The 12,636-nt window shown below is 42.0% G+C and overlaps 1 protein-coding gene across 6 annotated transcripts in view; it reads left to right on the forward strand.

Moving 5' to 3' along the window:
* Positions 1-12,636, forward strand: part of LOC142158094 (uncharacterized) — a 129,637-nt gene that overhangs the window by 53,525 nt on the left and 63,476 nt on the right. For all 6 annotated transcript variants that reach the window (XM_075211726.1, XM_075211723.1, XM_075211724.1 and 3 more), the window contains 2 exons: positions 7,028-7,118; positions 8,394-8,422. In XM_075211726.1, the coding sequence (XP_075067827.1) occupies positions 7,028-7,118; positions 8,394-8,422 (120 nt within the window). The remainder of the gene's footprint in view (positions 1-7,027; positions 7,119-8,393; positions 8,423-12,636) is intronic.

Below are 12,636 nucleotides of genomic sequence, written 5' to 3' on the forward strand. Positions count from 1 at the left end.
CTTCTTTGTAGCAGTAGAGTTCCCTACTTGGAGACTTGTCCTCCATCCGAGAGGACACATTAGAAACCAGAGGGACTCTTTTTTACTCACATAAAAGACAGTGGAGGTCAGTAATTGGGACTCCAGCCAAGTGTCCTGGACAGTTCATCATCATCATCATCATCATTTATTTATATAGCGCCACTAATTCCGCAGCGCTGTACAGAGAACTCATTCACATCAGTCCCTGCCCCATTGGAGCTTACAGTCTAAATTCCCTAATATAGACACACACATAGACATACAGACAGAGAGGTAGAGACTAGGGTCAATTTTTGATAGCAGCCAATTAACCTTCCAGTATGTTTTTGGAGTGTGGGAGGAAACCGGAGCACCCGGAGGGTGAATAGCTATTCAACTGGAGGGATTTTTCTTAAAGTATACCAATAAAGGAATAGACATTTTAATTTATTTCTCAATATCGCAGAGTGCCTTTGAATACACAATTTCCCTCTATCCTCTCCTTCGATTGCATATTAACAACTGTAGAGGGTCAGCTCTGCGGACAAATGATTAAGCACACTGGAACAGGGTTAGAGCGTCAGCTCTGCAGACAAGCAAGGCACTAGAGGGAAGCCACGTCTTAGCACCAGGGAGTGACTCAAAGAACAGCATCGGATGTCCAATGGAGTTGCCTTTTAAAGTTGGTGCCAAATAGTCTGGGCAATGGGAGAGCAGCCAAGGTTTTTTAAATATGCGCAGACCCGAATCCAAAATGATGGCGGCCATCACGGAGCCGACTGACAAAGGAAGGCAAGTCTGGCGGGGGTCGGGTGCACTGCCCGATCACCCGGCGTGTGACACTAGTATCACACTTGGATGCGTGCTAAAACCCTTAAAGTCCTTAAGCCAAGACACTACCAAACAGCTACCTATACACAGGAGGTCCTTCCCTAATGTCCGGTAGTAGTCACAATCTGGTGGTCAGCTACTTTCTTGGCACTAGGCCAAAAAGCTCTCAGAATTGGTTCTGAGCATGGGCTGATCAGTAGGTTCTGAAACAGGGGATACCGCTCTCCTAAAATTAACTTCCAAAACGAAAACAAAAACACAACCGTCCTCTACACTGGACACCTATCTGCTTCCATAACCTCTGCCACTGTACTAAACCATGGTGGTGAGATCGTCACACAGAGGTGCTCAACTTTGCATTTCTTTGACCCTCCGTACTAAATAAATGATGGGGGAAATATGATCCCGTTTTCTAAGATGTAAAATAAAAGCTCTACTAGTGCAATCTCCAACAAATGGCAAAGGGTTCACCATTACATTTCAACGTCCTTAACTAAAACTCAAAAGGAACTAACTTTGGTGGTCATGGTGGGCCAGCGGAATATAGGGCGCCCCACAAGCCTGTCTGTGCCGAAATATTTTTTATTTTTTCGGCATGGGCACGGTGCCCCCTTAAGATCCAAACTCTCACTCTGAACAGAGCAGGGATCAAAATAAGTTCGGGTGTATGGGGGAGATCTGTAGATCCCAGCACCAGCCCTGTTGTCATGTATGAGAGAAAAACGCTGGAAAAAAATAGACAGAAGATATAAACACATAGAATAAGTACATAATGAAAAAAAAAAAAAAAACACTTAAAAAGTAAATCTATATTTACCTCCCTATTATAATGGTGCTCTACATTTTTTCTGCCATTTTTCTGGATCCTCAAAGAGGTGGTTCCCAACAGAATGTATTGCATATCTGATCATCGGGGGACCTCAACTGGGGATCTGACCCACGGGCTGCGCATCATTTCTCTGATCCTGGTGACATAGGTTAGGGCTCCTTTGATTGGCCGATGTAGGATTTCCATGACTGGCTGATCTGGTCAAGGGGCTCTCTGATTGGCTGATCTAACGACACAGTGTAGGGATCCTCTAATTGGCTGATGTAGTGAGACAGTGTAGGGCTTCGTTAATTGGTTGATCTACTGACACAAAATAGAGCTTCTCTGATTGACTGACCTAGTGACAGATTGTATGGCTCCTCTGGCTGACTGATTGGCTGATCTATTGACACATCATATAGTTCCTCTGATTGGCTGAACCAGTGAAACAGCGTTGGGCTCCTCTGTTTGGCTGATCTACATCAACAAGACAGAGAAACCCTAAAAGATAAGTTGTGAAGGCAAACACCGCAGATCACTAACCCTAACATGACTGTATCATAAATGCAGGGCTTAGTATGTGCAGTGTGACAGATATGGATAGATCCTGATATCCGTATGGACTGATAATTTTTATCACTATCGGTTAAAGAGTGACATTATAGCTATTTCTGGCATGGATTGAGTCTTAGGGCTCATCCAGATGAACAATTTTGATAAAATTAGCTGCATTGCTCTCCACACAGACAGGGATAAAGTACTATATAGAGGAGAACACAAGAACATTACAAAGACCTAATTATCTTTCAGTCCTTGTGTGGACAGCACAGGTGACACAGAAGAACACCGCTCAATAGATCCCGAGCCATATGGCTTACTCTTATTATGTTCCATTTGGAATGTGACTTGAGTACCTTGTTCAAAGACACACGTCTGGATGAGAACTACTGAGAAGGACCCTTAAGATAAGAACTATAATCTAAAGGAGATTGTAACTTTTAGGGCAGAAAATTCAATTATAAAATATATTCTAAAGAGTACTTCTTCCCTATCTGAGATTGTTGTTCAACCGTAAGGTATTGCCAACAACAATAATAATAATATTTCTAGTACAAGTAACTACACGGTTTCCTGGTGTAAAGTGTAATGGTAGAAGTGTTTTATGGTCATATGTATGTGTTATTATGGTGTGGCGAATATAAACTTAGATGTACTGAATGTCAGAGACACAGGTTTAGAGATGCGGTGAGAGATATAGAATAATAGACAATAGACTATATACAAAGTAAAAGGGTAAATTTATCAAGTTGTGGGTTTGAAAAAGTGAAGATGTTGCCTATGTCAACCAATCAAATTCCAGTTATCATTTATTTAGTACATTCTACACAATGACAGCTAGACTTTGTTTGGTTGCTATAGGCAACATCTCCACTTTTTCAAACTCGCAGCTTGATAAATTTACCCCCTAGTCCTACAAAGTCAAATTTACCCCCTAGTCCTACAAAGTCCTAGGACCTCTCAGCGGCAGCCTTGCTATTGGTCGTCGGGTCCACATTCAGTGCTTCTGTTTTCCTACTTATTTTAATATCCAAACACCTGAGTTGAATTAGATATTTGATGTTAGAAATGTTTGCTTAATAGACAATGCCCCAGAAGATACCACTTCTACTGTAAGATGGGAAGCTCATAAAGCGACCATCAGAGGACGCCTGATCAGTTTAGCATCTCACGAGAAAAAGCTACATCAAAAAGCAGTCACTGACTTAGAAGCCCAAATCCAAACCCTAACCAGACAGCACCAAACATATCCCAAACGTAAAACTTATTTAAAACTTCTGTCTCTGCGAGGACAACTAGGTAAACTACTAGCCTCAAAGGCGGCTAAGACCCTTCAATGGCTCCAACAGCGACACTATGAAAAAGGGGATAAAGCTGATACATTGCTCGCTCGTAGGCTTCAGAGCAAGCGGACCCGTAATCGCATAATATCCATTAAGGATCAAGCACAGCAATCACTATACGACCCACAATCTATAGCTGATAGATTCAGCACCTATTACACTTTACTATATAATCTCCCCTTGACAACAGACTCCCCAGATATTCTTCATACCCAGATACGAGACTTTCTTCAGACCTGTTCCCTCCCCCGCCTCACTGCGGCAGAGCTCTTAATTCTAAACGCTGACATCACGATAAAAGAGATCAAAGCAACCATTAAGACCCTAAGAAACTCGGCAGCTCCAGGCCCAGATGGTCTCACGGCAATCTATTATAAAAAATTTGGCTCTGATCTGGCACCTATGCTTCTCTCGCTTTTTGAAACAATTTTGAATGGTGGGCACTTTGAAAGGGACACCACCAGAGCAGACGTTATTGTTATAGCTAAAGAGGGACGCGACCCTAGTCACTGTGCAAGCTATCGACCAATTTCGCTATTAAATGTGGACCTAAAGCTATTCGCCAAACTACTAGCAAACAGACTAGCCAGAGTGATTCCCGCCTTGGTCCACCCAGATCAGGTGGGTTTTATCCCTAGTCGGCAAGGAGCCGACAATACTAGACGGGCTATTGATCTAATTGAAATAGCAAACCGGGCCCGGGTCCCTGCTCTGGTGGAGTCTCTTGATGCAGAAAAGGCGTTCGACAGGGTCTCATGGCCCTTCATGAGAGCCACCTTGGGCACAATGGGGTTCAGGGGCCGTTTCCTATGTGGCCTAGCGTCTCTCTATCACAATCCCTCAGCTACGGTTATAGCCAATGGCGCCGCATCGTCCCCGTTTCACATTACAAATGGTACTCGACAGGGCTGCCCACTCTCCCCCTTGCTGTTCGCTCTCACGATGGAACCACTGGCATCGCGTATACGCAGGAACCCGACAATTTCTGGAATTCAAACGGGGACGACTAATTATAAGATATCTATGTACGCAGATGATATTCTTCTTACAGTTACCAACCCCCTTGCCTCCATCCCATCCCTTCAAAAAGAACTTGATGAGTATGGCGCAGTGTCTAACTTCAAGATCAACATGGACAAATCAGAAATTCTCCCTCTTAACCTACCTCCCCGCCTATTAGATACCCTGAAGAACCAAACAAACTTCCGATGGCAACAAGATAAACTTAAATACCTGGGAATTTACTTAACGACCCATTATAATCAGATATACGCAGCTAACTTCCCTAGGCTTTTAGACTCACTCAAACGTGATCTTGAAAAATGGGATAAGCTATATATCTCTTGGCTCGGCCGCATGGCGGTGGTAAAAATGAATCTCTTGCCACGAATTCTTTATTTGTTTCAAACCCTCGAGTACCCTCTCTGGCGCTACAGACCCTCCAGAAGCAAATTACTAGATTTGTTTGGGCAGGCAAACGACCCAGAGTAAGAGCCTGCACGCTCTTCCGACGAAATTCAGAAGGGGGGGTGGGCCTCCCAAACATCTCTAAATACTATAATGCTGCACACCTAACCCAGCTAGTCTTATTTCACTCTCCATCTTCCACTAGGCTCTGGGTAGACATTGAGGCTACTTTTTTGCAATTACTCTCGCCCTATACACTGCTTTGGATATCAATCAAACATAGACCACCACTCCCGTTACTCTTATCCACCACCCGTTTCTCCCTCCAGATGTGGGACTACAGTACCCGCACGTTTCAGCTAATAAAAAACCCAGAAGCTATGTTCCCACTGTGGAACAATCCAGCTTTTCCACCAGGGCAACAACACTCCTCTTTTCACCACTGGTCCCGACAAGGTCTAAGATTTATTACTGACATAGCGCCCACGCAGATATTCCCTGAATTTGCGGACTTACAACGACGATATGGCATTCCCCATGACCGTTTCTATCAATACCTTCAGTTGAGACACTTATATCAATCGCTCCCAACGCTTAAGCTTATATACCAACGTACACCTTTAGAAACTTTTTGCAGACGTAAATCCCTTCCTACTGGTCTAATATCTACTTTTTACAGTATCATGGTGGCATTTCGTCAACCTGCCAAAGATCGTTACGAGCTGAAATGGGAAGAAGACCTTGGCGTCGAGCTAGAGATAGAGGAATGGGCTAAGATCAGGGCACGAGTCGCTAAAAGCTCTATCTGTGTCCGTACCAAGCAGAACTCGTATAAGCTCTTATATAGATGGTATTTGGTCCCAACCCGCTTGAAAGCCATATATCCTGACTCCTCTGCTCAATGCTGGAGACTATGTGGGCAGGAAGGCTCATTCCAACATGTTTGGTGGTCCTGTCCGAGACTTGTGGAATTCTGGCGGAAAATTCACAATTTAATTAATAGAGTCACCGCAGTAAAACTCCCCCCCTGCCCCTCATATTCACTATTGCATAGGCCTATACCGGATGTTAACAAATATACTATGGCGCTCATAGGCCATATACTTAATGCGGCTAAATGCGCAATAGCAGCAAATTGGAAACATCCAGAATCCCCATCGCTGCCTGAAATCATCAATAGAACATGGCAGACATATAGCTGTGAACACATTACAAGCATCCTCAATGACCGTCCCAATAAATTTCGTGCGATTTGGGATCCTTGGCTCGCCTCTTATGGCTCAGAACAACCAAGGCCTGATTAGAATGGAAACTATTAAATATAGAGTTAGAAGATGTGCAACATATGGTAGATACACGTAATACATCTAGATGCCAAGTCAGGTGCCCCTTTCCCTTCTCCCTCTTACCACACTAACATTGCCTCCTTTCCTCTCCCTCTTTCCTTCCCCTGCCCCTGTTCCCTGCTTTCTCTCTTTTCTTTCCCTTTCTATGTTTTTACTTTGATTGACAAAGTTCACATTGTTCTTTTCATCTGCAAGGTACTTGTTGTTTGATCAATGTAACTTAAACTTTACACTGTTTTGAAAACTGAAAAATCTCCTTAATAAAATATGTTTTAAAAAAAAAAAAGAAATGTTTGCTTAATATCCATTATTTTAGGCAGGGCAGGTTATTATTTTTGTAAAATATTTATTGTCGAAAAAGAGGAACAGTCTATTATGTAATGCATGAATAACTAATACATGCACCCAGCAGGTATATAGTGCCACCCTCCAGCTCAGTACACACACTGTGCCTGATACTGAGCTGAGCTGTTTATGTAGTATAAATTCTGACAGAGATAGAATGACACATACAAGAGCATGCAGAGTTGCGCACATCAGACACTTGCACCTCCTTCTAACCAGGAAGGCACAAATGCGGCTGAGGCAGACCAGCATATATGCCTCTCAAAAGCCCTATCTTTTGCAGCTGCTAGAGAGCAGGCACAAATACACACTGCTGCTTCTGTTTGACTGATGTTTCATAGTGTAATTTCTCTTGGTTTTTTCTCTTTGTGCTATCTGTGTGCCTTTAGGCCTTCCTGGCACTGGACCAGCTTCATACTAAGGACCGGGCAAACCGAAAACAGCACTTTTATCTGAACTTTGTGGAACCGCAGACCTCAGGTGAGGCACAATAGCCATGGAAATGTATGGTAAGGTGAATCTTGTCACCTCAAATAAGCCCTAAATCTAGCTACACACTATGCAATCTTACTTAAGATCAATTTCTGTAACAATTTTATCAACCACTGAAAGTCCCCATGAGCTTGCCGATTAATGCACACACACCTACACGATTTACCTTCAGATCTGTGATCTTCATCTCTCATAACCATCTGCTGAAAAGATCGTGACTCTGCATACTCCGTAGAGATCTATGGACACTGCTGGTCTTGAATACGTTCACACTTCCACATTTGCCCGACATCGTTCCATAATTGATCTAGATTTTTAGGAAGTTTAGAAAACCAAATCAACAGATGTGATGTGTTTTGGTACAATAAACAATAATCGTGGGAGCGTACATACTTTGCAATATTTGAACAAATGGTCATGAATTGTGTGATCTGAACGATAATTGCATCAGTGTGTATCCAGCTTAAATCTGAAACTAAACACAGCTAAGACATCACCCCTATCTGGGAGGCTGAATTGGCTCCATGTAGAACTTCAGGTTTTTGAATCTTCGTACTTTAATTTTTTTTATTTTATTTAAAAGGGAAAGGGATTATGCCGTATTTTCATGAACCCTTAAAGAGATTGTCCACTTGTCGGACAGTCACTTCTCTTCTGCACCTGTCCACCCATGTAGCAGAAAGGAGGAAATCCTCCCAGGACCTTCTCATTACCTAATTGCAAAAGTCATATTGCCCTGTTAGATTGCAGCACTAAAGGACTATCTAGCAGGAGAACTACCTTGCTGCATACCGCACCCCAAATTTACAGAGATGTACCTGGCTGCCTCCCTCAGGGTAATGGTACTTTGAGCTTTCCATTGGCAGTAAGTCTAGGCTGTCTCCTCAGCCTCAGGACAGGCTGAACAGGGTGTTTGTGTACAGATTAATAGCCCATAAGCCTAATGTAGGACCATACTCCATACCAGCAGCATGATCTGCTCTGCGTGCTTGGGGGCCTCTCAAGGGAGCCACCATCAATAGATTTAAACACCATCACCCAACTGAATTTGGAACTGGAGAGCCGGGTACCAGGAGCTTGAGTCAATCCCTTTCCATGAGCAGGACCAGTTTTGGAGGTCATTCCCCTAAACCAGCATACGTGTGACACTTTCAGCTCATCGTAAATTCTTAGCAAATTTTTTTCCTTATTATGCTTAGTGACTGTATAATATGGCAGATTTGTTTTATCTAACAAGTATTTGTTTTGTTTTTGTTAAACCAGGTTTCCATGGAACGCAAGCCAAATCTCCAGTAAGTTGCTTTGAGAAGTACAATAGAGAGAATTTGAGGCAATACCGGTAGTGTCTAAACATTAATTATTCTTTTTTTATGAAGTGCAAATTATATGTAATTGAAATGTGTAATTTATTTATTTTTAAAAATCGAGGGCTTACATGAAATTGTTGCAGGGGTAACTTAATTTAATTGAACATATTTGATATATAAAGTCTGTTTCATACAATGGTGCGTTTGACACTTCAATCTCCCAGCATCGGTATGACAGGAGCCTCACATCATTACTGTGTGCTTTTGGGGACTCTGCTCCTTTTAGTATCCAGAAAAGAATATACAAAACTTAGCGCTACACCTTAATGTTGTGTGCAGAGTAGAAACAATTGTTATATTGGATGTGGACTGGATATATTGGGTAAATTATCCAAAAATGACATCTAGACAAGACTCTATAGTGAAATTCAAAATAGTAGTGCAGGAGAAGCTCTCTCCAAATAAAGGAGTGAGAATAAGTCCAAACAAAGTCCTTAGGTGAATAGTGTTTAGTCCACAAATGTGATCAGAGCCCAAAACAGAAACACACCAAGCAGTTAGATAACCAGAGAGTCCAGCTATCACAATGATGCACAAACAAACCAAAGAGAATCAGGATATCAGCTTGTGACCCAAAATGCATTTAGCGTTAACTCAACACAACAAGTTAGGTATTTTGCACATTAGTGTCTCATTTCATACTATTTATGGGACCTGTTTTGCGTCTGCATGTTGAACTTTTTCAATCTGTACAGACGCACTCTGATTAATGTATCACAATGTACGCAAAACTTGTGTGCAATAAATAAAGATTGTCCTCATGCATCTTGCACAGTTTAAGGAAGAAAATAACAATTAAAAGTGTCAGCAAGCAAATCCCCAAATTTTCCCTATAACAGGAAGACCTTGAGAGTGGGGTCCTTCTGCCATAGCGAAAACCATCCCCAGACTGGTCACTGTATGGCTGGTGCCTCTATGGGACGTGAAAACAGCCAGTCTAGTCCCCATTCCAGAGTTATCATCCTCATGCTGAAGGGGCTCTGGTGATGAAAACAAGAGAAACCCCCAGTTTTGCCACCTCAGTGGTCCCAGTATAATGGACTGGACTTTTTTGCAACCATTCAGCAACTATTAAATTGAAATAATACATAATAATATGTGCAGGGCTGACCATCAAGGTGTACTTGTGCAAAATAAAAGGTCCTTCTTTATTCTTCACAGATCTCTGTGTCCGGCCTAGGAGAGAGCTTTGAAAAGCATTGAGCTATAGGTAGAGTGCCCTGACTTGCTTGAGAGTTGAGCTGCGTTCTAAACCGCACTCTCTCCCAGATGAATTAGAATTTGACCTGACTCTGACGCCAAGTCAGGGCATTAACATGTGGCTAGCACTATTTTTCAATTCCCTCTGTGATAAGCTGAGTATTGGTTCAGCCTCCGCTGTGTGTACAGAATAGGTGCATTTTATCCACTCTCATATGTGTCCTTGTAACTCTCCTAATCTCTACATCACAGCTTTCTGTTACCTTTGTGTTTGTGACAGTGGGTGTTAGTGTATGTGATATTTTGAAATTAGCATTAAGCAAAGGCCACATTAACATTTCATCGTAAGAGTGTGAAGAGTGGGCAGGAATTAATTGCTAAATTCACAAATTGAACGCACAAGTAAAACATCGGTGCTTCAAGTTACAGAACCTGTCATCACATTACCCAAAAATCTGTCTGCAAATTGAAACCAATTCAATGAAACAAAAATTACCCATTTCCATGTAATGTTAGCCATTGTTTCCAGGGAATATTTCTTAGTTATTTTTCTTGTTTGTTTTGTCTTCTTTTCTACAAGGCTCCGCCATATGTCACCGTAGGGATGGTTAGAGAAAGCACATGTTCATGATTTTTTTAAATGAGAATGTATCCATTAGAATTACCAAGTCATTGTTATCTTGTAAGATGTTCCTGACAATAGGCTTCTCTTATGGAGCACTAAACTACAATGAGAGGTTTTTGTTTAGCTGCAGTGCACAGATGACATGATTGCACTCTAACCTCAAGACTTTTCTTTCATTCAATGTGCCTATAACATTCACTGTGCCTGAAGCACTACATAGACCAGACATTGATTGTTGATATCTCGCTGCACCAGCTATGAGCACATTTCGGTTGTTGTGTATCTCTTTCCCTCTCTCTGCCATTCTTTATTTTACTTTCTAAACTTACCATACCCCAATTATATCAGATAATACTATAATGGCATGATTCCCCACCTCTTGTTAGTACGCTTCACGCCAAATGTATTTTGTGACACAAATGACACTATAGGTAAGGTTAACACTGCAAGTTTACTTGGTAACATGTTTATGGAAGGTAGGATAATCCTGCTAGATGAATATTATTATACATTCATCTCTTTATAATTGTAGTGTTATTGACAGTGAGGGAGATTTGAGGGCAGGTGGTAACTCTGGCAGGAGGAAAGATAATAAGCTCTGTTTGGGACACATCGAGCTTTAAGTAGCTTTGGGACATCCATATGAAGATAGTAGAAAGACAGTTGTTTACACGAGATAGTACAGAAGGAGAGAGGTCAGGGAAAAGATATAGATTTGGGTGTCATCAGTGTAAAGGTGGTACTGGATTATGAATGAGCAAATTAGTGCCCCAAGAGAAGAGGTGAAAAATGATAAAAAGTAAAGGGCCAAGAACAGAGCCTTGTGGGACCCCAACAGATACTGGGAGTAGAGGGGAGGATGTGCCAGAGGTAGAAACACTAAAAGAGCGGTTTGATAGGTAGGAAGTGAACCAGGAAAGAACTGTGACACGAAGGCCAATGGAGTGAAGGGTGTGTAGGAGAAGAGAGTGATCAACAGTATCAAAAGCAGCGAGGTCCAGGAGAATGAGTATGGAGAAATTACCATTAGATTTTGCAGTAAGTAGATCATTGGTCACTTTTGTGAGAGCAGTTTCAGTGGAATGTTGGGGGTGGAAGCCTGAATGCAGAGAGTCGAGATTGGAATGAAAGGAGAGAAAGTGGACAGGCGTTTGTACACTATTAGCTCAAGTAGTTTAGAGGCAAAGGGGAGGAGAGAAATAGGGCGGTAGTTGGAGAGAGAGACTGGATCGAGAGATGGCTCATGTCTAAAGGAGGATGAAAATGTGCCAGTGGAGAGAGACAGGTTGAAGAGGTGAGTTAGAGGTGGGCATGCAGTGGAGGAGAGGGAGCGGAGAAGTTGAGAGGGAATTAGGTCGAATAGACAGGTTGTAGGGTGAGATGATAAGATGAGTGCATAGACTTTTAATGAAGCTTGAGCGCTTCAACGACCTCTAGACAGGCACAGTACTGATTGTTTAAAAAGCACTCTGACGTTACTTAAACAGTTCTACACATGCAACACGGTTGACTATTTCATTATTGTCAGTGCATTACTTAAGAAGAAAATCAGTTCTTCTCCATATTGTCCTTCTATCCCCTCGCTAACACCAATAAATCATATTAAAAAGTACCAGGTTTAGTTGTATCCAAGGTAGAAACATATTTTTTCCAGCATTGTTAAACAGGACTGAAGATTTAATTAGTTTCATTAATGTGTTTGTGCCCATGAAATTTAGCAGAACAGCCCTATGAATTCAGGGCAAAGAGCTAATGAGTTTGCAACATGAAAAAAAAAATAAGTCTAGTTTATTATCGAGCAGATGAATTATAACACTGACAGCGGGCTGTGCACACTAGAAATTCCGTGAAATGTTTTATTTTTGCCTAAATTGGATAACCGTGGTCACGGTGGTAGATAATTTTAACACTAGCCAGGTAATCATAGGGAGACATACATATATAAAGTGAAATATTATCAGTTCTGGGCAGATGTGCACAATATCCTACTGTTCCCTACTGCTGCCCCTTCCCCCAGAATGCAGCCCCTTCCTCCAGGGGCAGGCTGGGCTGGGGGCATCAGTCCCCCAGGCAGCTCCCATAGCTAGCTACCTTGGGCTGGGTCACTGGATCACTTTCTGAAATATCTTTCACAACACTAGTATCAACTCTATATTAGCTTAGCCTAACGAACTGCAATTTTATTTATTTATTATTTTGGATGCCTCCAAAACAGTGCTACATTAAATTCACTTAAAGCCCATATAATGTTAAATATATTCTCTATTCTGTCATGGTGTGGATTCTTTTACGTATTTAGTTGTATACCTTCCAA

This window comes from Mixophyes fleayi, chromosome 5, assembly GCF_038048845.1.
Source record: "Mixophyes fleayi isolate aMixFle1 chromosome 5, aMixFle1.hap1, whole genome shotgun sequence".
In the NCBI taxonomy this organism is placed as follows: Eukaryota; Metazoa; Chordata; class Amphibia; order Anura; family Limnodynastidae; genus Mixophyes; species Mixophyes fleayi.